The sequence below is a fragment of the Miniopterus natalensis genome, chromosome 15 (genome assembly GCF_054644295.1).
Source record: "Miniopterus natalensis isolate mMinNat1 chromosome 15, mMinNat1.hap1, whole genome shotgun sequence".
NCBI classification, from domain to species: domain Eukaryota; kingdom Metazoa; phylum Chordata; class Mammalia; order Chiroptera; family Miniopteridae; genus Miniopterus; species Miniopterus natalensis.
In genome coordinates, this window is record NC_142095.1 from 32,535,446 (window position 1) to 32,563,279 (window position 27,834).

Genomic DNA, 27,834 nt, shown 5'->3' on the forward strand with positions numbered 1-27,834 from the left:
CCTTTATCAGGTTTCCAGGGGAACAGAGCTAGAAAGTTAACGGAAGGTCAGATTCTCACACTGAAGGGTAGGGGAATGACGGCAGCACACCCCTCCCCATAAGGATCGAGGCAGGTGATGTACTAAGTGCACCTAGTGCAGTGCTCAGCTTACACTAGGTCTTCAGTCTTCTTTAGCTGAATCTGTGCCAAAAACTCAGTGCTGGGGATTTGCAGGGTTGGGAAGGATGGGATGTGTGTGGTTAGTCAGGCTGCCCAGGCCAACAAGAGGCTGTGGGGAGAAGAGGGAGCTACCTCAAATCTCCAAAACACTGATGTGGGCAGGCAGAGTGAGTCAGCTTACCCTGCAGGGCCCAGAGGTCAGCGCTCAGGACACGAGGCAAGGCACAGGAGGGGCCGGCCTCCCCTTCCTCCAAGGACTAACACAGCTGCTGGGTCCAGACCTGATTCCCCGGCCAGGCCCCGGCTGGGTCCAGATTGGCCATATCTACAGGATTTGGTGACAGTGCCCCACGGGCCACCTCCCTCCACCAAGGGAACTTCAGTCTTCCCCACTTGCCCCGACTCCATTTTCTGGGAGCCTCTGGCCAGGCCCCGGCTGGGTCCAGATTGGCCATATCTACAGGATTTGGTGACAGTGCCCCACGGGCCACCTCCCTCCACCAAGGGAACTTCAATCTTCCCCACTTGCCCCGACTCCATTTTCTGGGAGCCTCTGGCCATTCCCTGGTCCTCTTGGAGCCTCTGTTTTCCCTTCTTTCAAGTGAAAGGAGGTAGACGAATGCTCACCAAGTTTCCAGCCACAATGTTGGTTCCAAAGACCAAAAGAAACAAGGTTACTTACAGACTTGGACTTTTACCTTTAGGCGGCAGGGAGAGGAGTTAAGTGTGTGAGCTCAGGCATCAGACAGACCTGGGATCCTGAGTCCTAGCATTACTGTCTGTGTGACCTTGAACCAGTTACATAACCTCTCTGAGCCTCCATTTTCTTAACTATAAATTGGATAATAGTATTCTGCACGCACACACACCCAGGGATACTGTATTTCATCAGATCATGTACATACAGTAAGCAACAGGAAGGCTGTCTGGCACAAGATAGGTGGTCCATAAATGTGGGTCTCCTTCCTTTCTGCTCCTCCCCAGTAGATGCATTATTCTGGGCCCAGTGACACATAGCAGTCCCTAATACAGAACTTGGCTTAAGGAAGGTGCTAGATAAGTGTTTGGGAAAAGAATGAATGAGAATGGATGAGACTTGAACCCCAACCTTCTAACATTGTGCCTGGTGCTCATCTTACACACACACACACACACGCACAGACCTTCTCACTCCCACCCAGAGCCTAACACAGCAAAGGCAATGAATGCCCTGGTGCTTGGCACCAGAGCCAGATGTGTTTTCCTGCAGACTGCATCTCTCCCTGGACAGACAGGCCATTTTTCAGCCCCACTGCGGGACGCCTGCTCATTACCAGCTGCTATTGGGTTCAGGCTTCGCCTTGATGTGTTATCTCCTCACAAGCCATGGAGACTTGTGCCTACACAGTGCATGAGGCCAGCCTGTGACTCCCCTGTCCTCCCCATCCCCAGACTCCTCTCCAGCCCCACACACCCAGAGCTCCTGGCTCACCACCCTGCCTCACGCTGAGGTGGAATGGAAAGTAGTATCAGACACACATGTTTTTGGCCATGACTGCAATAATAAGAAGTGTATTTTATGTCATGACTCAGTAAACACACATGCTTAACCAAAATAAGAATCTCACAACATAATATGATGCACTTAAGTATTTTCTATTCTCTTATATTTCTTTTTTTCCTTTTTAAATGCTGGTCACCGCCCACTAAACTGATTTCACATTCCACTAAAGCAGAAGGGTGTGACTCAAGGTTTGCACTGTTGATCCAGCCCAAACACCTCCACACACCCCCAATATGCAGATGAAAACACTGAGGCCCAAACAGGGAGAGTGATATTCCCAAAGTCTCGTTTTAAGTGGCTGAACAAATTCAGGTGAGAACAAGTTTTCTGTCTTCCTGCCCCAGGACCTTCTCCTGGGTGCCACAGAAAAAGAAAAGGCAAGTAGCTCTAAATCAGGAGGGTGAGGAAAGGAGAAAGGAGGCCTGAGAGGGGCTGAGCCGGGTCCCCGGCATTTCCTGTTGACAGCATGAGCATCCAGAGGCTCAGGCTTCAGGCTCAGGCTGTGGGGGGAGGGGAGGGGTGCTGTTCCACCCAGAGGACTGGGTGCACTTTCATCCTGGAGGCCTCTACAGTGAAGAAAATGGGCCTGGGTCCAAGCCCCAATCCTGCCACTAGCAAGCCTTTTCCCCTCTCTGTGCCTCAGTCTCCTCATCTGTAAAATGGAAGGTTGGCCCAGGTGCCCCTTAGGCCCTTTCCAGGCTCTCACATTCTGAACCAGCTGACTGGAAGCCTTACCTTCACGCCTTTCTTCACTTCCTTCAGTCGGCACATCTCACTTGGCTCACCCCCAGGATGTAGATTTGGAAGTTGTAAGCTGTGTTAGAGAGCAATGACTTACAGACGTGACACAGCAGTCAAGGGACATGGGTTCTAATCCAGCCCCTGCCAACTCCTTCACAGAAAACCTCGGTGCATCATTTTCCGGGCCTTAGTTTCCCCATCTAAACAATGAGGAAGTTGGACGTTCACAAGTAAGGGAGACAGCAGGGTTACTGGTGACACTGCTTGAAGGTTTAAAAGCTCTAAACTGTTGATTCAGCATCTCCCAGAGGGGACACAGGGCCTGAGGAGACTGGAAGGTGTTGATTTTGATTTTTTTTTTAGGCTAACTAATTTATTGTAGGTGGAGTCAAATTCAAAAGGCTCAATGACATAGACAGGGTGAAGTAGCCCCTATTTCACCCCCAATGCCTTGGTTCCCACTCAGAGGCAGCCACCCTCATCAGTGTCTTGGATGACCCCAGTGTCTGTGCCTACAGTGAGTGTGTTTGTGTCAGGTTCTCCTGGGCAACCTCGAGGCCGGCCAGGGTGCAAACCTCAGCTTGGACCCCGTGTGGGGTCCTGTAAGCATGTTCAGATTCGTTCTACAGCTGCCACAGGGAAACAAACTCAGGCTCCATAGTTTCCCCATCTGTCAAGGGGGAGAATCTCAGATTGCCTTCTTCCCTCAGGAAGACAAAGGACAGAACTGATAAAAAGAGACTTGCCAAAAAAAAACCACCATAGGACGCTACCACGGGTACATTTTCCCAGACTGGTTGAGGCCAGCCTAGATAGAGCCGTCGGGAGAGTGCTGGTCTGGGATTTGCTGGGTTAACCGGGGGTGTTGGAGCCCTTGGAGTCACAGACAACGGCTGTCACCAGAAACAGCAGATGTTTAAAAGCCTTTATTTAATGAAAACAGGAAGCACCCATTTCCTGGCTGTTTTTCCTCAGTGAGAAATATTTAGGATAATTTTAGCAAAAGAAGGAATCTTTTTTTTAATTTTACAGCTATTTTATCTATGTAGAAAGCATATTTCGACCAGATTGCTGTCTCTAGGGCTTGAGTTTTAATCATCTCTGGATCCTCAGTGCCCAGAACCGTTAAATGTTCAATAGCTACTTGCCGAATAAATGAATGAGCGGCAATAGGAGGAAGTACTGAGAGCAGTTGAAGGAAGTGTCCCCTGGGGTTGGAGGAAGCAAGGATGGCTTCATGAGTAGAGAGCATTTCCCATGAAAGGGGACATTCCAGGCAGAGGGCACAGCACAGGCAAAGGCAAGGAGGTGGGAAGGGATGCTCAGTGTTGGGGACTAGAGAATACCCCAGTTGGATTTAAAAGAAAAAGGCCAGAAACAGATCTTGGAGCTAACTTGTGAAAGGGTTGCATGTCCCCATGCAAATCCACCCAGCTGGCTGTGTATAAAATCACATGTTCCAGCTCAGACTTCAAGGGATTTAAGCAAGAGATGGTTCACAATGTCCCACATTTACAGAGCATCTTCCCTGTGCCAAGCCCCCTGGAGGGTTCGAGCAATGGGCAGTGCCCTCCCTCCAGAGCCAAAGCCTAAGGAAACGTCTGGCGAAGGGGGAAATGTAGATGCACAGCACACAAGAGCATGAAGCAGGACAGGGCTGAAGCCCAACAAAGGTGTCCAGTTAGGAGGGCCACTGCCCAGAAAGCAAGTGGAGTATTTCAAGGTGGCCAGGGTCCCCAGGTGTTTCCAGGTCTGCCCCACATTTGAGGCAAGTCACAGACCCCTAAGGTATCAGACCCAAAAGTCATGGTGGGGTGCCCATCCATCCCACTATCCCAACACCAGCTCCCCCTCATGCCCAGATGCCCACTGCACCCCACCCCACTGCGTCTGTATCCATGCACCCCCTCTGCATCCCTCCCCACCCCAGCAGAAAAGTACAAGCAAGGAAGACTGGGGTGTGGGTGCAGGTGCACTCACGTCACCAGCATCTGCAGGCCCTGTGCTTGGTGCTGTTCAGCCCTTGTCACAGAGCTCCCCAGCCTCGCTGAAGGGTGGAGACAGCCATCCCCACTTCACAGATGAGGAAACCAAAGCTGGGGTGGGACCCCAGGGCAAAGCCCTGAGCCCTCTATCCCCAGGCAGGGAAGCTTCCACTACATAGAGAAAAGTGTAGGGCCCATAATAATTAGCCTCCTCCATTTTCTCCCCAGTTGACCTATTCAGGGGAGACCCAGAGGATGGGGTTCCAGGCAGGCAGAGTTTAGCTCCCCGAGGCAGTCTTGAAAGCAGAAGTCTTTCTAAAACATGGCACCAATAACTCCCTTCCCGGTTCAGAATTTACCGTGGCTCCCAGGTCTGAAGGAGCAAGGCCCTGGTTCCGGCCCCTCAGGCCCCTCTCCAGCCTCATGGTCCCTTCCTCAGCCCCTCCAGGCCACCCGCAGCAGTTCGTCTGCAGCACCCTCCCCACGTTCTCTGCCTGTGCACCACATGGGACAGTCTTCTGCAGCCAGGACACAATAAACCAGTCATCTATGTAGCCCAGCCAAGGCAGCTTGCCAGGCACCAGAGCCTCAGTTAGTGGTTAGTGTTGGCTGAACAGAAGCAACTCTGACATCCTCCCCTCCAGGAAGCTCTCACAGATTTCTCCTCCCCACATACCTCCTCCTAAAGTAACAGCATCCTCCTCTGTGCTCCCAGAGCCTTTTATGCAGAGCTTAAGCAAAGATAAAGACCCTGCCTCTATATAAGAGTACAGATCTGACCCAGAGTAATCACTCTCTTATCTGAAAAAAGAACAATTATGTGAAGTATGTGGAAAGGCACGATAGACTTGTCCACTGTGGAGGGATCAGGCTAGGAGGCAGTGAGCACCCTGTCATCAGAGGATTGCAAGCAGAGGCTGGCCAACCATCTGTCACGAACACCTGAGAGGAGATCTAGGCAATGAGCACAGGGTCAGACTCATAGCCTAAAGCTCCTTCCAACTCCAAGACCTCAAGTTTCTTTGGAACAAATATAAACTAAATTGCTTATTTAGGCCAGGAGCCAGATAAGATACGTGTTCCCAAAAGAACAGTGGCTCCTTCCTATCCTCTGGGACAGGAGACAGTGGGGGCTGCTGCCCGGGCACCAGCCATTGTGAGGATATGATAAATTATGTAAACAGGATCATGGACATTCCACATCCCCACTCTCTCCGGCTCCATGAAAAGAGGTCACATTTGCCTGTGTGAGCAGCTGCTGTGGCACGAGTCAGAGACCTTGCTCATGAGCCCATTCCTGAGTGGGCCCCCGAAGACTCTTCCATTGCCCTGGAAATACACCTAGAAGAGGCCGTGGTCAGCTCGCCTGTGCTAGTCCCTCAGTGACAGGGAGATCACTACCTGCACCACAGAGCAGGTCTCCTAGGGAACTCGTAGCTGGAAAGGCCTCCTTACCTGGGCCTGGACCCTGCTTTTTTGTGCCATTTGTTCCTCGCTCCACCTCAGGAGTCTGGATTTTCTCTACAAGGCAGGGTGGAGCCCCTGAAGGAGGGTGACCACAGGCTGACCTTCAGGCAGGTCGCTGGTGGTCAGGGTAAGGAAAAGAGGGGCAAGGCCAGAGGAAGGGAGACTGCGGAGGGGCTGGACAATGACCTTTACTTGAGATGGTGGTGCTGATGGTGTGGACAGAGGCCAGATATTTCCAAAGTCGATCCTTGTTCTTAACATCCTGAGGTCAGAAAGGGGACCAGCAGGCAGGAGTTATCAACAGTCAGGTTTTAGACCAACATTCTAACTGTTTGCTAGGGCTGCTGTAACAAAATGCCACAAACCGGGCGGCTCAGACAATAGAATTGTGCTGTCCCACGGTTCTGGAGGGTGGAAGTCTGAGATCAGATGTAGGTCGGTTGGTTCCTTCTGAGGCTCTGCGGGAAGGATCTGTTCCAGGCCTCTCCCCCAGCTTCTGGTGCTTTGCCGGCAACCTTTAGCAGCACCCTGATCTCCGCCTTCTTTCTGTGTGTGTGTCATGTCCAAATTTCCCCTCTTTATGAGGGCATTAATCACGTTGGATGAGAGTCCGCCCTAGTGACCTCATCTTAACTTGATTACCTCTGTAAAGACCCTACCTCCAAGTAAGGTCACATTCTGAGGTCCTGCAGGTGAGGATTTCAGGGTATTTTTGGGGTGGGGGGTGGGGGACACACACATTTCAGCCCGAAACAGTCTTCAAACTCTCTCAATAGTGACTTGGAAGCTTTAGCTCCCTGAGACACCGCCAGTGTGGAAGTGAGCTCCCGGGTACTGAGATGTGCAGGAGGGTGTGTGGGACTCAGCTCCTCCATGCCTGAGATTCTACAGTGCTTTGGTCTTTTAGTTCATAGGATTTTCTGCCCTTGACATGTCCTCTCCTGCTCAAAAAATGTTTTGCACCAAATATCGCCTTATTACTTTATTATCTGTCACTGTCCATGGGTAAGAATTTTGTTTGGTTGGTCTGTGTTGTCCCTAGAGTTGATCTGTGTTCTGGCAGCCCCAGGCTGGGTTTTGCATCCTAATTGCTGGCCAAACCCACAGCTCTGCATAGGGTTGGAGACAGGATGAGGGGACAGGGGTGAGGCTGGCTCTACCTGGCCTGATTGGTCCAGATGTTACTCTGTCATTACAGAGAGAGCAAGAGGCAGTTGTTGCTCTCACAGGGAAATGTCATGTATTACATGAAACACCATCATTTGCATTTATTCTAAGCCAGTGTCACATTCTGTAAATAAAAAGCCCCCAAATGCAATTCCTGCCCTCCCCCAAAAAAAACCTGAAAATACACGAACATATTTTTCATTGACTTTGCAGGAAATGTGCACATGGATAAAGCAGGGACAAGATCCTGTGCAGTAGTAGAATGTTCTATACTCTCACCTGGGGCCAGACCTGAGGGAGTATTTTTTGGGATCTTTCTCAGGATCCTTGCCCTGGTCCAGATAGCATTGGTTTCATCCTAGCATGGACTATCATGGTTGATAGGTGGCGGCTACCTGGGACTCTACAGAGAACAATTCTGAGACCATATCACGGTTTAATCAGAAGGTGCTGCGATTGATTAACAATGCCTGCCATGGCACAGCAAGGGTGGAGATGGTCTATATGCCATCAGTATCTCCTGGTGATCTAGGCCCCTTACAGTGCAGCCATCTGTTAGCAGAGCTCACTCTGGAATCCATGAAGACAGGGAGGGACTGCCCAAGGTGGTGCCCACCCCCATGGCTCCTGCCCTCCCACCCAGGTCCCAGAAGCCATCCGAAAGTGCCAGCGGGCAGGCATCACAGTCCGCATGGTCACCGGCGACAATATCAACACAGCCCGGGCTATCGCCATCAAGTGTGGCATCATCCATCCTGGGGAGGACTTTCTGTGCCTTGAGGGCAAGGAGTTCAACCAGAGGATCCGGAACGAGAAGGGGGAGGTATGTGGCCCAATGCAGACGGTACGCAGAGGTGTGAGCTTGGACGGGGGGCTGGGAAGCATGGGTGCTGCATGGTTGTCCAGAAGCCAGTCCATGTGTCAAGAGCCCTGTGATTCTAGGCGAGTCCCTTCCTTTCTCTGGGCCTCAGTTTCTCTCCCCAACCCCACCGACCCACCCCCTCCTGCATCCCTCTCCAGATTGAGCAGGAGCGAATCGACAAGATCTGGCCAAAGCTGCGGGTGCTGGCTCGCTCCTCGCCCACGGACAAGCATACCCTCGTCAAAGGTAAGACTTGGGCGGGCACAAGCAGTTCTGAGGCCCAGGTACCAGGCCTTTCCAGACTTTCCTCCCTGGTACCTGAAGCTTCTTTCCAGGACAAAAGGGCTTTTGCCTGGGGCTCCCCACACCTGGGACACCCTGATCTCATCCCCTTTGCAGCCCTGGAGGCCTCCTAAAGGCCACAGTGAGATGAGGAGATTGTGAATCTTCTCTCTGGGCTTCACTTCCTATAGGGAGCAATGAGGCTGCCTATATAGGCGCTAAAACTCATGGCCCGAGGGCTGAATGGGGCCCACAGACATGTTTTACTTGGGTGGTACAACACCTTTTTTATGTTGAATTTGAATGACTTTATACAGACCCTGCTCTCTCACATTTGATGCCTTCCATCTTCAACACTCATTGTCTGACACTCAGTACACTTCATTTATTTATGCTCTGTCTGGCCCTAGAGCTTGGGATTTTGAGACCTTTAATCTGCTTGGTCTCTGAGGCCCCTAACCAACCTCTGTAACCAGGACCTTGAGGATGGCCTGTCCTGGGAAGAGCAACCTGACAGATGAAGCCAACAGCCAGCATCTTTCTCCTTCCCTGTCTCCCTCCAGATAGAGGTCACACCCCTTGTTGAGTCCACCCAGGTGGCCAGATGCTGGGTACTTTCAGAGTCACACAGCCCTGGGTTTGAGTCCTGGCTCTGCCACTCACTTACTCTGTGGCCTTGGGCAAGTCCCTCCCACTCTAGGACTCAATGTTTCCATCTGTAGGATGGCCATACAGGGAAGGCTCTGGCTGAGGGCATCCCTGGGACATCTTGGATTCCTTTCCCAGAGGTGTTACGCAAGGACACTAATGGAGGCAGACCTGGCCTGGGAACAGAAACACAGAACCCCAGAACTGCAAATACCCAAGCAGGAGACACCCCCCAATCCATTCCCATTTCTTACTCAATCACTTGTTCATTCATTCACTCACTGTCTTGATAAATGTTTATTGAGGATATACTAATATGTCCTGGGCCCTGCTTTTGGCAGCCATGACCCTTCCCTCTTGGAATTCATGGTCCAGGTTCCATCCAGCAGATATTAAATAGCTGGTTTTCCTACATAGAGATAAAGGCTGCACTGAGGGGAGAAAAAGGTGTCAGATCACAGGCCATGGAAGGTGAGGAGGGAGTCCAGGAGAAAGGGCCTATGTTTCAGACAGGGCAGGGAACTGCGCTATGAAAGCCCAGAGGCAAAGACTTCCAGGAACCTTCTAGGTGTGGAAAGAAGTTCAATTGGCTGGGCCGGAACCTCAAACAAGAGAGGGAGATTAGAGGAGGAGACCAGAGAAGGAGGTACCAGCCTCAGATCATGCAGGGCCTGGAACTCCAGGACAGTGACCTGCAAGGTCAGCTCAGGGTGGGGACTGTGGGAGGGCCTTGAAGGGAGATGCGCTGTTATAGAAAGCTCACTCCCTGCTGTGTGGAGAGTGGCCTGAAAACAGAAGGACCACCAGGATTGTCCAGCTGTGAGAGGTGACACCTGGACCGGGGTGGTGACAGCACCGGTGCACTGAAAGTTAGGAGAGCTGAGAACTGTTTCTGTGGTGAAAGGGCCTGGGCCTGGCAATTGTTTGGATGTGGTGGAAGGATGAGGGAGACACAAGGTCCAGGATTCCCTAAGGCTCCCCCTGTTTCAGAACCTACTGGGTACCAGCATGCCGTGTGGTTTTTGAGCAGGCAGCTGGGCATTAGGAATTGTGAGAGAAAGGACAGATTTGAGGGGAAACTTGGTAGCTGAGCTGAAGGCCCTCTGGCATCCAAGTGGTGATGTCTGGAAGACAGCTGGACATCCGTGGCGTCAGGGCTCAGGAGACAGCTGGCCAGAGATGAAGACACAGGTGGGGTATGCTGAGCAGGGAGAGCAGAGGAGCCGGCTCCAAGGACCCTCACACCTGAGGCTGAGATCTGTCAGCAGAGACCAAGGAGTGGCAACCAGAGGGGTGGGAGGACAGCCAAGAGCAGTGGTATCAGGAAGACAAGGAAGGAAGCCTGGTGAGGAGGAAGGAGTGGCCCATAGTGTGAACAGCTCCTGAGAGGTCTAGAGAGACAGGATAAGGATATGACCATAGGAGGTGACCCTAGAAAGGCCCCTGGTGACCGTGCATGACAGGGCCATGTCAGTGGAGTGGCAGGGCCATGCCAGCACTGGAGGTGGTGGACAGGGGTCTGGTGGAAGGTGTTCTCCCAGCTCTCCCCTCTATTGGGAGCCGTAGGAGGCCTGTGAAAAGGCAGGTGCCAGCCTGGGGAGCCACAGAGAAAAAATAGGCCCTTTCCCTGCCTTGGAAGAGCACCCAGGCAGGCCAAGTGACCCAACAGGGATGAGGGCCTCAAATACCAAGTTCAAATGCCAAGTGGACAGAGACTGGATAGTCCTGGACAGCCAACAGCTTAGGGAGCAGCCAGGAAAACCCCTGGAGCACATGCCTTGGAGCTGGGCCTTGAAGCAGGTAGAACTTTGACAGTAGCAAAGAGCTGGGGGTGAGGTAGGGAGTACAGTGCCCGAAGTCAGGGAACTCATTCCCTCACTCCACAGGCTGCTACTGTTTGCCAGGTTCAGGACAGGGGGACACATGGCTGGATGGGAGCGGCAGTGAACTCATTAGGGCAGAGATCCTCAGTGGGTCACAAGGCTTCCCAGACAAAGTGGCCTCTGAGCTGAGACTACAGGTGGGTGACAGGGGTAGCTGGCTGAGGGAATAGCCTGTGCAAAGACAGGGCCAAGTGGAACCGGTGCTGCAGGACCAACAGCCATCCCTGTAGTGAAATCACAGGTTAAGGGTGGCCAGGGGTGAGAGAAGAGGTGATCAAAGAATGGGCAACTTCTGACCATGGAGGACTTGGTGAGCAGAGCTAAGAACGCAGGCGTCCTTCTGAGTCTAGGTGATCAGCAAAAGAATGACACTCAGCTGGTGCTGGGGGGACAGGTTCAGACTCTGTTATTAGAAAGACCCTGGGGCTGCTGTGCAAATTGGAAGGGAATCCCTGGGTTAGTGAAGGGGGCACAGAGATGCTGGTGGTAGAAGGCATGGGGACAGAGAGAAATGGAAGGATCTCAAAGGGATTCTGGAACCAGGATCCTCAGGCCTTGGTGATACAGTTGATGTGCAGAATGAGAGAGGGACATGTCAAGGATTACAATCAAATTTCTGTCCTGCCCATAAACTCCACACATGCCCAGTGATATCTTTCCCCCGCCCTTTTCCACTATCCCCAGCTCAGTGACAGGGGCCACATGTCATCTGTTCATTCTGTTATTTGCTGAGGATTTTATTGATGAAAAATGTCTGGAGAGAGATCAAGGCCAGTACAGTGGGTCAGGTGGCACAGTCCAGACCTCCTCAGGTGGGACTGGACCTCCCAGAGGGGTGGTGCTGGGGAAGCACATGGTAGGAACCTGGCAAAACCCTGGAGCCCCTAGAGCACAGGCAAAGGGGAAGCAATTCTGGCCAGGGTGGCTGATGCTGTGGTCATGGGCTACAGAGAGAAGGGAGGGTGCCAGAAAGGTGAGTAGCCCAGATTGTGGAGGGTTGCAAGCCAGTACTGGGCTAAGGTGGCTGACATCCCCTGCAAGCGCTGGGAGCTATAGGGGAGCCTGGAGGAGGGGAGAACCACAGGGATGGGGGTGGCAAGGCAGAGGCCAGAGAGGAGGCTGTGCCCAGCCCGGTGTCCTCCTGAGCGTCAGGACTGGTCAGGCTGTCCTTGCCCCATGGAGCATCCCAGGGCCCTGAGCATACTCCTGCCCCGTCCCGCAGGTATCATCGACAGCACGCACACTGAGCAGCGGCAGGTGGTGGCGGTGACAGGGGATGGCACCAATGATGGTCCTGCACTCAAGAAGGCCGACGTGGGCTTTGCCATGGTAGGAGCGGCTTGCAGGGGACCTAGGGCAGCATCTGACAGGAGCTCATGGGCAGGGGATTAGGGGAACATGGACAATACAGCCTCAAGCTGGCAGTGCAGGACCCCCAGTTCACACTGAGCCCACCCACCATCCACCTTAGGTGCCCAGTGCTCTAGAGGCTCAGCCTGGCCCCCAGGGTCTCCCTGGAAGGGCAGAGGGAGGCTCCCTGCAGTAATGGGTTTGGGTTGTGGGGGAAGGGCCAGAGAGAGGCTTCCTGAAGGCAGAGGGCTGGCCTCAGGGTGCTAGTCTATCAGAAGTACATCCTGTGTGTGTACATCCATATGCATCCCTGTACACACATGAGCGTGCCACATGTTCTCTCTGTGCTGGCAGCTGGGTGTATGTATGTAGGAGGCTGTGTAGGACTGAGGATGTGTAGGGGGTGAAGACAGTGTTGCTAGAGCTGCTTCCCTCCTCGGTTGACCCACCCAGGCTCCTGTCCCCATCCCCACAGGGCATTGCAGGCACAGACGTGGCCAAAGAAGCCTCGGACATCATCCTGACAGATGACAACTTCAGCAGCATCGTCAAGGCGGTGATGTGGGGCCGCAATGTCTATGACAGCATATCCAAGTTCCTGCAGTTCCAGCTGACAGTCAATGTGGTGGCTGTGATTGTGGCCTTCACAGGTGCCTGCATCACACAGGTGGGTCCTCCGAGGGGCAGGCAGGGCGGAGCATGCCGAAGCCTGGGGGAGAGCAGACACCCACACGGCATCCCATGTTGTCGCACCATCAGTGGAGTGCCTGCTGAGGGCCATGAACTGCAGGCACCAGCCCTGTGGAGCAGAGGAAATGAGGCTCAGAGATGTGGCAGGGTTTGTCCAAGGTCACCAGGCAAGTGGGAGGTGTCGGTCCTCACTCCCACATCTGCCTGGTGCAGGCACAGTCCTGGCCCTTGCTCCTGGAAGTGGGAGAGGAGATCCTCAAGGGAAGGCAGAGCTCCTGGACACATAGAGGACCAGAGGGAGGGAGGGCCAGGGCAGGGCCCAAGGGAGATCAGGCAGCCAGATGGGGAGCAAGGAGCTGGCAGGATCCAGGGGGCCTTAGTTGTGACCTGGGGTGTGTCAGGTGAGGCCTATTTGCCTGGGTTCCTGAGCCAGTTGGGGGCAGTAGGAGGGAGTTGGGGACTCTGTGTCACTGGAAGAGGCAGTTGTCTGTCAGAATCTCAGTCTGGGTCTTGAGCAGCCCAGGGTCATGAACCCAGAGTAAGCAAACCACAGGCCCCAACATCGGTGGCCTCCCTGCTCCCTCACCTGGCCCCATGCAGCAGGAAACAGTGATGATTTCCATTTTACAAAGGTACCTGCCATTTCTCCCACAGCCTCCTGCCTCCTCCAAGGGCTGTCCAGGCTGACCTGGAGAGGGAACAGGGGCATTCCAAGGCCTGGCCTCTCCTAGAGGCCTTATGGGCAGATAAATTCCTGCACACAGGAACCCCCAGACGCCCGGAGACCAGCACTGCCCCAAAGAGCTGTGTTGCCCTGGGAACACTGCTCCCCTCTGTTTTGTTCTGAGCCCTTGGGGATACGCATGGCAGTATTTAGTACCCAAGCCTTGAGAGTCAGCCTATAGGTTGGCCAAAGGGGTCCCTTCTATAGTGGAGCCTCGGTTTTCTAATGTAATCCGTTCCAGAAGACCGTTCAAGTTCTGGAATGTTGGAAAACTGAGGGATCAACAGCCGACACCTAGACCTCAGGATCTTGCGCTCAGTGGAAGCCGTGTGGCATGTTCGACTTCCGAGGCATGTTCGAAAACCGAAGCATTTACCTCTGGGTTTACCGCATTCGTAAACCAAAACATTTGTCATCAGAGACGTTTGAAAACCGAGATACCACTGTACTTTCAAGGGCCTTCTCCCCTGGTCTGTGGATTAGAAGCTCCCTCTAGTGGTGGCTTGGGGGACACTCCCACAGCGTGGCAACTCATACAAGGCTTCTTGGAGACCAACTGATGCCAGATGGGGAAGCTGAGGTTCCAGGGAGACTATCAGTTTGCCTAAGATCTTAGGTTAAGTTGGTGGCAGGGCCATGAAGACCTTGATGGGGAGATCCGGGGCCCTAACCCCAAGGTGCATGTAATCAGAGAAGGCTGATGGCAGGAAGAAGCTGAGGGGCATGGGGAGCATGGTGCGACTGTGCCAGGGCAGAGGTGGAGAGGTGGGCAGGAGGAGGGGCTGTGATAAATACCTAGAAGGTGAGTGAGTGTACAAGGTGCAGACAGGGGGGCCTCAGGAGGTACACGGAGAGGACAGAGGGATGAGGAACAGCTCATTTCAGGCTATTGGGCTTTCAGGGTCTGTGGGCTTCCTGGAGGTGTTTTCACCAGTGGATGAAGCTAAAGCCACAAGGAGAGGGCTGGGCTGGAAAAAGAGTGATGTGGGGGAGAGGTGGGGCCCCTGCAGCCAGGGGGCAGGTGTAGAAAGAGAACAGGGCCCAGGAAGGGGCCATGGGGAGCACAGATTTAAGAGGCAAGGGAAGCCCTGGCCAGTGTGGCTCAGTTGGTTGAGCATGCACCAGGAGGTTGCTGATTCGATCCCCAGTCGGGGCACATGCCCTGGCTGCAGGCTCCATCCCCGGTGTGGGGCATGCAGGAGGCAGCCGATCAATGTTGCTCTCACATCAGCGTTTCTCTCTCTCTCTCCCTAAAATCAATAAAAATATTTTTTCTTTAAAAAGAGGCAGGGGAAGAGGAGAAGCGCCCTGAGGAAGATGTGGAAGGAAAAGGAACATTCAGAGAGGAGATGGAGCATGAGGAGATGGGGGTCAGGGGTGCACGCAAGAGGCAGTGGCCAAACGCCACAGCGAGGCCAGTGAGATGGGGCTGGAAAATGGGTTCCTCAATTGTGCAAGTGAGGCAACTGGTGGCCTTGGGGAAAGGCATTTGGGGACATAGAGAGGCCAGAGGCCAGTTGCTGAAGACCGGGCACGCGGGGGTGCAGGGAAGGAGGTGGACAAATGGGTTCAGCAACTTTGGGCAGAGCAGACTACGTGGCACCATTGCGCAGAGCAGCGTGAATGTGTGGTCCCGGCCTCAGGCAGAGAGGTGGAAGGACCCGCCCCAGACTGTGGACGGTGGGATCCTATAGGTGGTACAATCACTGATGAGTTTTAGCTTCTGCTCTTCCTTACTTGCCCAAATTTTCTACCATGAAAATATGTTATGTTTAGAAGCATATATATATACACAATAATTGCTTAAGTCAAGGCGGGATAAAGTATAAAGAGAAATTGAATGGTAGTGAAAAGAAGACAGGGTCATGGGAACTGTTGGTAGAGAAGGAGAGACTCGAGCCATTGATAGTTGAGGGGAAAGAGGGAGGTGGAGGAGACAGGGATCTGTACAGGGGGAGGTCTTGACCTTAGCCTAGAGGTGAGACTCATGGAGGGGAAGAGGGAAGATAGCAGGCAAGGATGTGGCTAAATTTACCAGAAAGCGGAGAGCTGGTAGCCATCAGGCCTGGGGGAATCCAATTTTGTCCTTGGGGGAGAGAACAGCCAAAGTGGGCAGGTCTGGGCTGCTCTCCAGGGAAAGCCTCAGCGAACCTGCTCTGTGCTACTCAGGAACCCAGGGGGCAGGCCAGCCGAGGCAGACCCACCGGGCAGAGCGGCCTCCAGGCTCCAGCAGGAAGCTGCTTAGACCTCAACAATGAGCCCCACACCAGGCACTTGGTGGCAGCAGGTGGGGCCGACCTTTCCATGACAGCCTTCTCCATATTCACTGTCCCCAGGACTCCCCTCTGAAGGCCGTGCAGATGCTCTGGGTGAATCTCATCATGGACACGTTCGCCTCGCTGGCGCTGGCCACCGAGCCGCCCACCGAGACCCTGCTTCTGAGGAAGCCGTATGGCCGCAACAAGCCCCTCATCTCACGCACCATGATGAAGAATATCCTGGGCCACGCCGTGTACCAGCTCACCCTCATCTTCACACTGCTCTTTGTCGGTGAGTCCCCCACCCCACCTACTGGGGACACCATGGCCCAGCGTTCCGGATTCACACCCGCCTTCCTGTTTGCCAATGGGGGACGGAGGGCCAGGGAGGTGAAGCTACCTGCTCAGAGTCACAGGGCAAGATATGGCTAGAGCCAGGCCCTGTCCTGCATTTGGCCAACCCCCAAACCAAGGCTTTTTCTACTGACAGCAGCTCCAAACACTGAGTACACCCTGTGCGTGCGAGGTGGTGCCCAAGTGCTGATGAACACCCCTCATGCCAGCCCCACAGGAGCCTGAGGCTCTTGGGGGAAGTGACTGGCCCCTTCCCTGGCCCATTCCCACACATTTTCGTTGCCCTGTGGAAGGTATCCTCAGCAAGCTTCCTCGAGGAAATGCCACACAGCTGCCTACCCACCAGTTAGTTCCACGACACTTTCACTTAGGTCGCCAACCACTCCATGAGGCAGGCACCTTGGCCCTGACCCCACATTACAATGACAAGGCCAAGCACAGGGAGGTGAGGTGACTTGCCCAAGGGCATGCAGTCTGAGGAGGAGCCTGGGCAAAGAACCAGGTCTGGCTGGGGCTAAGACTGGCCTGGTTTCCATGGGTGCTTCAGAGATGATCCAGACAAAGCCTACCCCTGGGTATTAGGTGAGGAAATAGAGGCCCAGAGAGAGGAAGAGCCTTGCCCGTGGCCACATAGCAAGTCGGGGGCAGCCGGAGTCCCCAGCCTGAACAGGCTCCCTCCGTGTGAGCCTCCTCGAGCAGGACTTTCAGCGCCAAGGAGCGTTTGCCTTCAAAGTCCAGGGTACAGATGGGGCTGGGGCATGGATCCTGTCCCACAAAGGGCAGTCCTCCCAAGGTGATGTGTTGGCAGGACTGTTGTAAAGATTGCCATGAAAAGCCTTGGAGGAAGCCACAGGAAGGCAGAACTAGGAGAGACTCGCGGAGACACCTGTCAGGCTAGGGAGAGGAGAGGCAGGCAGCCCCCTGGCTCACTTGCTGACTTCCCCACTTGAGCACCTACCCTCGGTGGTCTTGGATTCAGCTAGACACCTCACTCTCAGGAAACCCCACAAACCCTCCTGGCACCACCTTACCTGGGCGTGCCATCAGCGGGTGCCCACACAATACCCCAGAGGCTACTGTGTCCTCCATGGTGTGACAGCTCAGCTGTAAGAGAACGCAGCAACATGGGTGGGTCCGGAGCCACCCTGGCCCAGAAGGCCCAGCCTCCATATAGGAACTGATATCTCTTATAATAGCCCCATGAGCTTCCAGAGGTCTCAGCAAGGGACATGCTCGGTTACAAAAAGCAGCACTTTGGGGGGAGCCCAAAGCCCTGGCTTCCCACCAGGTGTTCGTAGTTCACCCCCAGCCCTCCCAGTCCAGGTGAGTCTGTCAATAGGGGATCACTTTTTATAAGCAGTGTCCCCGGATAGCACAGCCAGCATTCTGCCTTTATCAGATTTCCTTAGAAAAGTGGAAGAAAGTTCATCAGGGTCTTTCTCCCCTAGAGAATAAAGGGTTTGGTTACCTCTTCACTCACACTCCAACCACCCAAGGGCACAGGCCTACCTGCCCCCGCCCCAGTGTCCAGATCTTGCCCCCACGTCTGGGCTGCTCACCCTGCTGCCGGGCCCAGCGTCCCCCCCACCCCAGCCCCCCCCCAGCTCCCGCACTCTCGGCTCGGCAGGTGAGAAGATGTTCCAGATTGACAGTGGGAGGAACGCGCCCCTGCACTCGCCGCCCTCAGAGCACTACACCATCATCTTCAACACCTTCGTCATGATGCAGCTCTTCAACGAGATCAACGCCCGCAAGATCCACGGCGAGCGCAATGTCTTTGATGGCATCTTCCGGAACCCCATCTTCTGCACCATCGTGCTGGGCACCTTTGCCATCCAGGTAGCCAGGCTGCCACCTAACCTGGGTCGGGGTGGACAGTGGGCAGCTGGAGCCCCGCTGCGGTGCCTTTAGAGCCCAGGCCTCCGAGCTGGCCCCTGATGACCTGTCTCTCTGTCTGTGTCTGTCTCTGTCTCTGCTCCCTTTGACTTCCAGATAGTGATCGTGCAGTTTGGGGGGAAGCCGTTCAGCTGCTCTCCACTGCAGCTGGACCAGTGGATGTGGTGCATATTCATCGGGTTAGGAGAGCTTGTCTGGGGCCAGGTAAGTTCCAGGTGGGTTACAGGAGGTGCCTCGCATTGGGAGAAGGGAAAGAGTATTGGCCAGGAAATCCAGGAGCCCCAGGAATGGGTCCCAGTTCTGCCAGGGACTTGCTGTGTGGCCCGGGACAAGGCCCTCCCTGTCTCTGGGCATCTGAGCAATGGGATTTGGCCCAGGTCCCAAATACTTGTCACTTTTGGGTATCATTACTGTGATTTTTGCCATATATCTAGGTACCACTAGTCCTATTATTTACTTAATATTTTCTTTCAATCACAACAGTTTTTTTAACTGAAATTTATTTCAAAAGACAACTTTATATTACTAACATGAATGGAAAATCAATATCACTTGTCATAAATAGAAGCTAACAAAAAAAATAATGTAATGAGAGTAATGTTATTAAACCCTAACTAGATGCCATGGCCCCCCAAGGCTCAGAGCCTAAAGGTGACTAGTTGTTAAAAAGGGAGATTAGTGCTCTAGCAGGTTTTGCTCAGTGGTTAGAGCATCGGCCCATGCACCGAAGGGTCTCAGGTTCGATTCTGGTCAAGGGCTCAATCCCCAGCCCCGATCTGGGGCGCGTGTGGGAGGCAACTAATCAGTGTGTCTCTCTCACATGGATATGGATATTTCTCTCTCTCTCTCTCCCCCTTCCACTCTCTCCGAAAAGCAATGGAAAAAATATCCTCTGGTGAGGGTTAAAAAATAGGGATTAGTTAAATGGTGTTTCTGATGGTGTTGTTGGGAGATTAGTAAATGGAGCGACACCAAGCAGAGGCTCCTTCAGAGGGGGCTCCTAGGGAACAAACTCTGCCAAGTGGCAGGCCTGATCCTCCTGGCTTTGGGGACCCTTGGGCTGGATGCTCTGTAGGGGACCTTCTATCTACGACCCCAGAACATTCTCCCACCAGTTCCCTTTCCTGCTGTTGCCCAAGTTCCCAGGACATACACATACCCATCACAGTACGCACAATTTGCAGCTCAAAGGCTCCTGACCAGGATGTGGTCCTCGTGAGACACACCGGAGCCAGATCCTGGGCCAAAGGGGCTTTATCCCTAGGTGCTCTGTCATCCAGGCAGGGGGCACCAGTGGGCCTGAGACAATGTTCTTGCCTCCAGGCTGTCCCCATGCTTGAGTGGGACATTTCAGTGACAGAGATTAACTAGAAGATAAAGACGAAAAAGTTTAGTTTTATTCAAAAGAAACTTCTTTAAACTTCAGGGCTTCTTTGGAGAGTTGATAAACTAGATTTTACTCAGCAACCCCCTTCCCTGGGCACCCTCAGGGCCGGACCTTTTTTTTTTTTGGTTAATACTCACCCAAGGGTATTTTTTTCATTGCTTTTAGCGAAAGTGGAAGGTAGAGAGGGAGGGAGGACAAGAGAGAGACACATGGATTGGTTGCCCCCCAAACATACCCCACCCGGGGCTGGGATGAACCTGCAACCCAGGTATGTTCCCCGAACTAGGAATCGAACCTGTGACCCTTCCATTCACAGGCAATGCTCTAGCCACTGAGCAATACCAACCAGGGCAGGGCCAAGCCATCTTTATCCCACTGGGGCCCACACCCTTAGAGAGCTCCAGGTGTCTGGGTGAGCCTCCTAATGCCCAAGGACAATGCCAGCAGGCAATGCGCACCTTAAACTCCTAGGGAACCCCTGAGGCTGAGAGTCCAGGCCAGCGCCTGTCTGTCCCTACAGGAGACGCAAGGGGCCTCTGACCTCTGACACCTCAGCTTCCTCATAGCTTCCTCTCAAGCTTCAGCCCCAAGGACAAACCCTTGGGAGGAAGAGTAAGAATGAAGGTGCACCCTCTTCTCATGGCGCTTCCCCTTGTTAGGAAGACAACCATTCCGAGTCCCCAAATTGGCTCTCCCCAGGGCACCCAGGCCCTGAGCCCCTGTTGCTCATGTTGGGTACCCAGGACCCAGTGACCACAGGAAGAGTGAGCTCAGAAGCCGGAGGGCCAGCCAGGCTCATGCATGGCAACTTACACAAGCCATCTCACTTAATCCTCTAGCCCTGAGAATTGCCTTCAGCTTTACAGATGGGAAAACCAGAGCTCAAAGAGGTTAAATGACTTGCCCAATGACTTGTCACATGACCACTGAGGTCTGTATTCAAAGTCACATCTGCCCAATTCCTAAAAGTCAAGATTTTCCACTACGTCCCCCTGACTCTGGATGAGTGAATGAATTAAAAAGCAAATTAATAAGAGAATTAAAGATTGAATTGGGATGAGTTAAGGAGCGAATTGAACATGTAACTAGGTAATTGGGTCAGAGGAGGGGGAAGTTGGGAGCACAAGGAGGGGGTGGCAGGGAGGGAAGGAGGCTAACTGAGGGACAGCCCCCATTGCTGATGTGGCTGGGTCCCCTGCAGGTCATCGCCACCATCCCAACCAGCAGGCTCAAGTTCCTCAAGGAGGCGGGCAGGCTCACGCAGAAGGAGGAGATTCCCGAGGAGGAGCTCAACGAGGACGTGGAGGAGATAGACCACGCCGAGCGAGAGCTGCGGCGGGGCCAGATCCTATGGTTCCGAGGCCTGAATCGGATCCAGACCCAGGTACAGGAGGCTCCCAGGGCTGGGCCCACGCCTGGCCGGGCGGGCAGGTGATGGAGATGTACGTGCTCCATACCACCTCCCAGGGCCCCAGAGGTCAGGGTCCTGCTCTCACCACCTCACCCACTTTTTATACACCCACACTCCTCACACACACCCTTGAGTGGCCGCTAAAGAAACAGCGGCTTCCCCAGGAATGTCCTGCAGTACCTTCTCGGCCAGCAAGGGGTCAGACTGGGGTGGACAGGGGGTTGCCTCTGAGACTAGGGGAGGGGTTGACCCTGAGAGTGAGGTGAATGAGGGGCTGCTGGGGGGACTGGGATCAGAGCTTCAGGGCAACTTCAGGGCAGCCTTGTGCTGTCCCTCCTGGTAGCTGGAGACTGGTCTCCATGAGGCCAGGATAGCAACCTCAGGCCAGGGTTGGCCCCAGGTTCTCCCGGGTTCAGGGACCTGTGAGGTCCGGGGGCTTACACACATTCACGCACATCCTGTTCCTCCACAGTGGGTTTCCAGGTTTCCCCATGCTTCCCCAGGTTTCTTCCAGGAAGCTCCAAGGAGCAAAGCTTGGTTTTCCCCATGCACACACAGACACACATGCACCAAAGACACCTGCAGAGCACACGTGTAGGATGTCTATCCAGCCAGAGGCAGGCTTCTTCCCCAGCACAGAGACTGCGTGGCTGCCCCATGCCATGCAGCCCTCCCCCCACACACTGCAGGCTCTCACGGGAGCCAGCCCCTCTGCCTGGGTTGGGGTTATAGTTCACATCATACTGTCACAGCCCCATGAAATGAGGATCAGAGGAGCCTATGTAACTAAGAAAGGGTCAGTCTCTTACCCAGAACACCTGGGAGAGCTGCACCTGGCAAGTTCATGCCACAGTGCACTGTCCCAAACATCATTTCATTGGCCTCACAGCCCCCTGAGAGGTAGGTATGCCTCCTCCAGTTTTAGAGGTGACTGGGGTTCAGAAGACAGCCCTTTCCAAGAGCTGGGGTGGAGACAGAATCAGGTTTCAGACCCATTGCCACCTGATGCAGCCTGGGCTCTCCTCCCTGGCAAGAACTTGGCACCCAGCCTGTTGGTGCACATGGCCCTGGTGCTGTCACCAACCTGGCCACAAAGCCTTTTGGAGGTCTGCAGATTGCAGAACACCGGGACTGTAGTTTCTTGAGTGGACACAAGTGCCTACCCAGCCTGGCTCTTAGGGAACACTAACATGGGCCAGGTGCTTTCCACTCACAGAATACCCTGCCAGGTAGGTGCCTCTGCCTTGAAACTACACTCAAAGAGGTGACTTGCCCAAAGTCACCTAGCTCGTAAGTGGCACAGCCAAGATTTGGGCCAAGATCTGTCCACCCAGAGCCCCCACCATACCACTCAGGCTCCACGCCTGGCCCCAAGTGGGGCTAAGCTCCCCTCTTGCTTCCAAACACCATGTTTAACCGCCCCCAGCCCCCAGCCCCCAGCCCAGCCCACTGGCCCCTGAGCCACTAGAGCAGAACAAAGGCCAGGCCCTTGTGTCCTCCCTGGGACTCTAGGCCTGCAGATGGGCCAGAACTGAGCAGACATCTTTCAGAGCCTCGGAGTGTGTCTGATACTTTTTGTTTTGATTTCGGTGACGTTGTCATTGTTGCCGTGGCTGCGGCTGTTCTCGTGGCATTGCGCCTGTCAGTCGTGTAGCTGTTGTGTTCGTTCTTCTCGCAACTTGTCTCGTTCTCTCCTCCGTTGCAGATTGAAGTAGTCAATACTTTCAAGAGCGGGGCCTCCTTTCAGGGGGCCCTGCGGAGACAGTCCTCCGTCACCAGCCAGAGCCAGGACGTAGCCAATCTCTCTAGCCCTAGTCACGTGTCGTTGTCCAATGCTCTTTCCTCTCCGACCAGCCTTCCTCCTGCTGCAGCTGGGCGTGAGTGTGAATCCTTACCGCCTCGGGCACCACCGACGCTAGTGCCGGGCGGGCAGGCGGGCAGGGGCTGGGGCACCAAGGACATGGGGGGCAGCCAGTCATGGTTAGGCCCAGGGGACTGAGGGGCCACAGTTATTCAGAAGACCATAGCCAGCAATAGGGTGGCAGGGTCAGCTGGGGTCAGAGTTAGGGGTTACTACCAGTCAGAGGGTCGTGAGGGTCACAGGTGACCAAAAAGTCTGGGTCAGTCAAGGGATCATCATTGGTCAGGAAGATTTCAGTAATTAAATGTCCCACTGCACTATAAGGTCACAGCAGCCAAAGTGGAGCAGTCAGCCAGGGAGACACAAGGTGTCCCAGTCTAGGGTCATACTCAGTCACAAAAAGCCTCACTCACGAGGATAAGGGTCAGAGTTGGCCAGGAGGTTACAGTCTGCAGTCAAAGTCAGGCAAAGGTTACCATGGGTCAAGGCCCTCAGAGGTCACGGTCCATCAGAGTGCGGTCCAGCCAAGAAAGGTGTCACTGTGGGTCAGAGGTCACAGCCAATCTGGATCCCCAAGGAGATCACAATCTGGCGGCCCAGCCCCAGTGGTTCGGAACCCTCTGCCCTCTCTCCTTGCACACCTAACAGCATCAGCTGCCTCACATACAGTATTCCCTGCATGCTGAAGGTCTGACCCCGTCCTAGAAGAGACGAGGCCCCTAACTCATTCAGCCTACTTCAGGTAGAAAGCAGCGGGCCTTGGCTGGGTGCCAGAACTGAGGGATTGGGTCTAACCCTGAGCTTCCTGCCCTCCTTCCCTGAGAGACAGCCTGACCCCTCCATCATCTCCCTCCTGCCAAACTCATCTCCTCACGCCACCACTTTTGACCTGGGTCCCTCATCTCTGACCTTGTCTAGATCTTTCTGAATCCCTATGGCTTCAGGTCCTAGAGGGAACAAGAAGTCTCTATTTACCACCAGCCTTCCTTTCCTTGTTTCCAGTCAGCCTCTCCCAAACTGCAGGGGAGCCCTATCCTGATCTTCTCAGATCTCCACAGTGCGTTCGCTTAGCCAGCCCTTGGACTCCTTTGAGGAGGAATAGACTACAGACCTCATCTCTTGGTACTTTATAAGGTGCCTCTACCCCCATCCAAACACAGAACACCCATAACTGAGCAGGAGAGGACCTGTGTGCTAGGTGGGAACTATGCCATCTGAGTCCTCGGCAGGGGTTGCAAGCCACAGAGAGCCTGCTGATGACATATGCTCATGTCCCACGGCCTTTCAGTGGATGCAGTCCTGCCAGAAATGCATGATGGCAGGAAGGATGCAGAAAAGGTGGAAAAGCCCCTCCTCGTTCATCATTAGCACAAAACCACAGTAACGGGGAGGCCACACTAGCCAAGGTGAAGCGCAGATGTTTTGTTTTGTTTTGTTTTAATCTTCACCCAAGCATATTTTTGCCATTGCTCTTCAGAGAGAACGGAAGGGAGAGAGAAAGAGAGAGAGAGAGAGAGAGAGAGAGGGAGAGAGAGAGAGAAACATCGATGTAAGAGAGGCACATCAATTGGTTCCCTCCTCCATGTACCCTGACCTGGGCCAGGGATAGAGCCTGCAACCGAGGTATGTGCCCTGGGCTAGAATCGAACCTGGAACCCTTCGGTCCGAGGGCCAGCACTCTAACCACTGAGCCAAACCAGCCATGGCGAAGTGCCGAAGTATTTGAGCAGACAGTGTCCAGAGTCACATTTCCATGAGGTATCCTGCCTCCCCTCCCCTTTGGTTCCTGCCACCCTTCCCGGTGATACCTGCACCCCTCTGCCTCGGTCTCACCGCCAGAAGTCTAGCTTCTGAGTGCACACTCGGTTCTTTGTCCCATCTTGGCTCAGTCTCCTTCTCAAAGCGTGTGCTTTGCACCGGCCACAAAAGAGCCTCCCTGGCATTCCTGCCCGCAGCCTTTGAACGCCTTCCCTTGGTTTATCACCCTCCTCTTGGCAGTCACAGTCCAGAAGAAAGAGCTCAGTCATCTCAGACCTTGGCGAGTGAATTCTCATCTTTTCTCCTGTCATTTATAAAACCATTCAATAAGGCTGGTCCTGGGACAGGCAGTCCTTAGCACTTCTCCTTCAGAGAAAAGCCCATTTCTGCCTACTCTTCACTTCCCATCTCTAAGCCAATCTCCTTCCAGGCCAGATTGATTCCCCTTTATCCCACAGAGACCCCAACTTTGGAACAGCCTTTGAAAAGAAGCCTGTAGGCCTTAACCCTTCATTCTTTCAGTGACCCAAAGGGGCTGGTCAGGCACAACTCCCTGCCCCAGCCACCACCTTGCCTCTCCCCTAGAATCATGCCTCCTTAAGAATCTTGCATTCCTACGCTCTATTGTAGAATCCAGCCTGGGTCCCTTATTGGCTCCTTTCTTGGGCATATGGTCTCAAAAAGAGCCTGACTGTCCCCCAGGGTACTGGTTCCAAAGGGATCACAACCTCTGTGGTTTCAACACAGTCACAATGCAAACTCTAAATAAATATCCCCTAGTTCCTCTTTTGCTGAAATCATTTCTTTAGCAATGTCACATGCTCTGGTCTCCCAGGACTCTGAGGGCCCTCTAGTCACCAGGCAGGGTCCCCTCAGAAGCCAAAGGCTTTCTTCCCATGGGAAGTGTGGAGCAGGTAGCTGGGAAGTAAGATGGGGCGAGGTGAATCCGTGAGCTGCCACCTGCTCCTCTGAACAGGGTCCTCTTCCTGGGGGCTCTCCAGCAGAGAAGGGTGGCCGTGTGCAGGCTGAGTCAAAAACACCTAGGGTCTGCATGCTCTGACAGGAGTCACCCACTGTCCCCTGGGCTATCAAGAGTTGGCTACAAAGGCCAGGGGCAGGGCAGTGTATGCTTGGGCTGAGTTCTGACTCATGACATTGGGGTGAGGAGTCCCCTACCACATCACACATCTGTCTCCCAGCACCTCTGTGAGATGGAGGGCCCCAGGTAAACAAATGTATGCAGTGTCAGGACAGTCCCATCAGACTGGCATCTGGAATGTTCAGGAGGGAACTCTGGTCTACTCTCTTGCTTTCCTCTCCTGACTTACTCAAAAATGAGTTTGTTTCCCCCCACCCCCCCCAGAAACTTAATAACACACCCCTAATGCCTTATACTTGAGCCCCACTCACATCTTCCCAAGCAGTTGCCTACATCCAGTTCACAAATGCCTCAACTGAAATAGGAGGAGGGAGGATCTGCCAATACATCCATTTAATTAAGAAATACACAGGCTCAGAGAAGTGGACTGACTTGCTCAAAATTACACAGCAAGCGAGTGGCAAGAGATCTGACTGCAGAGTCCCTCATTTTTCCTACCACCCCCAGACAAGCCCACAGACCTGGAGCCCACAGAGGTTGAATTTCCTTTCTGGAACCAGTACCCACACCCACAGCCTCATTCGGCAAAAAAGAGCCAATCCTCTGAGGTCCAGAGCCCAGGGAAGTTGTTTTCTGCTTGAATCTCACCAGGCTGGCAGGGGTAGGGAGAAGGGCCCCTTCCCACTGGTGATCAAGGACAGATCAGCATTCAGCTCTCTGATCTAAGGCCAAGCTGCACAGCCCCTCTGCCTATTCCCCTCAATTCCTAACCCATCTCAAGCCCGCTTTGTACTTAGCAAGTTTGTAGCAGGCTCTGTGTTCATCAGTGAAAGTCCTGCTCCTTCAAACCAACCAAGCCACGAGCATCAGACGTCTACCCCCAGGACCAGCCACTGTCTGGACACTGCCCCTGCTAGAGAGGCCTGTCCTACTCCCACTTCCCCTTCAGACTCTGGGTTCCGAGGACGGCTAGGGCAAGGAGTGTGCATCTCTTGGGGGTGGGGGGTGTAGGGAAGGAAAGAGAGCTGGACCTCTCGTTAGCATGTTGGTAACTAGTTTAGTGCAGCCTTGGGTTGTCGAGAAAAATGGCTTGCTTCTGGGGAGGGGGGACCCTAGACCTCTCTGCTTTCTGAATATTCCATGTGTTTGTTTCCCTAGAGGGCTAGAGAACCCTGGACACAGAGTTCAGCAAGAGAGAGTGAAATTAAAAGAGGTTGTGAGTCTTTAACCTTGAGCCTGAAATGAATGTGAATCAATCCCAGACTCTTGGCTTCCTTGAAGCCGGGTAAACATTCGAGTATGTGGAACCGTCCCAGACCAGGGCCTCTGCATTTCCTCAGAGCCCTCCCGCTCCCTTTGTGCTGATGAAACCAAAACGCCTAAAACCTCTCTTTCCCTCGACCGCACGCTCAGTGCGGCTCGTACGACAAACCCCATCTTCAGGGTAGGCAGGAAGGGGAGATGGAAGAGCTTTTTTTCTTCCCATATTTTTTTCCATTTCAGCCGCGGAGAGAACCGAAGTGGAGACTTGAGATGGCCGTGGCGGGGTGTCCCGAAAAGTTTTGTCCCCACAGTCTTGTCCAGAGCAGTTCATTCTTTCTGTTGTCTCCATGCCAGGGGGAGGGTAAGGGGCCTGCATCTCATTGTGTGTCGTCCCCTCTGCGTTGTCAGTCACATGACAGGGTCCTGCCACCATCCCTCCTCCTCCACCAGGCGCTCCGGCTGGAATCTTATTACAGTTCTGCCTCAGAACATTCTGGGCACTAGACTGAGCAGCTACGATGATAATTAATATTCCCATTTTAAAGATAAGAAAACTGAGGCCTGCAACACCTTTTTTGTTATTTTCGCTTAATCGAGGGTGTAATGGCTTATCAGGAGACCAGAATATTTAATAACCTCTACAGAGCCACAGATACAAAAACTAGGGAGAAAGACATCTCAAGGCAGCCAAATGGCCATCGCGGAGCGCCAGCACTAATGCACAGAGTCTGGCTGGCCCTCACTCAGCACCTGAGGCCTCTTATTTAAAGCACGATTCCAATAGGCAAGGTTCCCTGGAGTCCCCAGCCCACAGCACATAGAAGGAGAGGGACAGAGATGCTTTTGAGAAGACAAGGGAAAGATATCAAAGGAGAGGAACTTTTTTAAAAAAATTATAAATATATTTTTATTGACTTTTGAGAGAGAGAGGAAGGGAGAGGGAGAGAGCAACATCGATGATGAGAGAAACATCCATCGATCGGCTGCCTCCTGCACGCCCCCTGGTGGGGATCAAGCCTGCAACCCTGGCGTGTGCCATGACTG

At 53.7% G+C, this 27,834-nt stretch overlaps 1 protein-coding gene across 16 annotated transcripts in view; it reads left to right on the top strand.

Annotated features, from left to right (window-relative positions):
• The window catches only part of ATP2B2 (ATPase plasma membrane Ca2+ transporting 2), a 119,629-nt gene that overhangs the window by 89,581 nt on the left and 2,214 nt on the right, over positions 1–27,834 (top strand). For 10 of the 16 annotated variants that reach the window (XM_087824639.1, XM_087824638.1, XM_087824640.1 and 7 more), the window contains 8 exons: positions 7,708–7,887; positions 8,085–8,172; positions 11,962–12,068; positions 12,565–12,756; positions 15,840–16,053; positions 17,743–17,954; positions 18,108–18,215; positions 20,600–20,782. In XM_087824639.1, coding sequence (XP_087680765.1) covers positions 7,708–7,887; positions 8,085–8,172; positions 11,962–12,068; positions 12,565–12,756; positions 15,840–16,053; positions 17,743–17,954; positions 18,108–18,215; positions 20,600–20,782 — 1,284 coding nt within the window. Of the gene's footprint in view, positions 1–7,707; positions 7,888–8,084; positions 8,173–11,961; positions 12,069–12,564; positions 12,757–15,839; positions 16,054–17,742; positions 17,955–18,107; positions 18,216–20,599; positions 20,783–22,514; positions 22,691–26,685; positions 26,741–27,834 lie in introns of all 16 variants that reach the window. The other 6 variants (XM_087824642.1, XM_087824646.1, XM_087824635.1 and 3 more) reach the window with 5 other exon arrangements.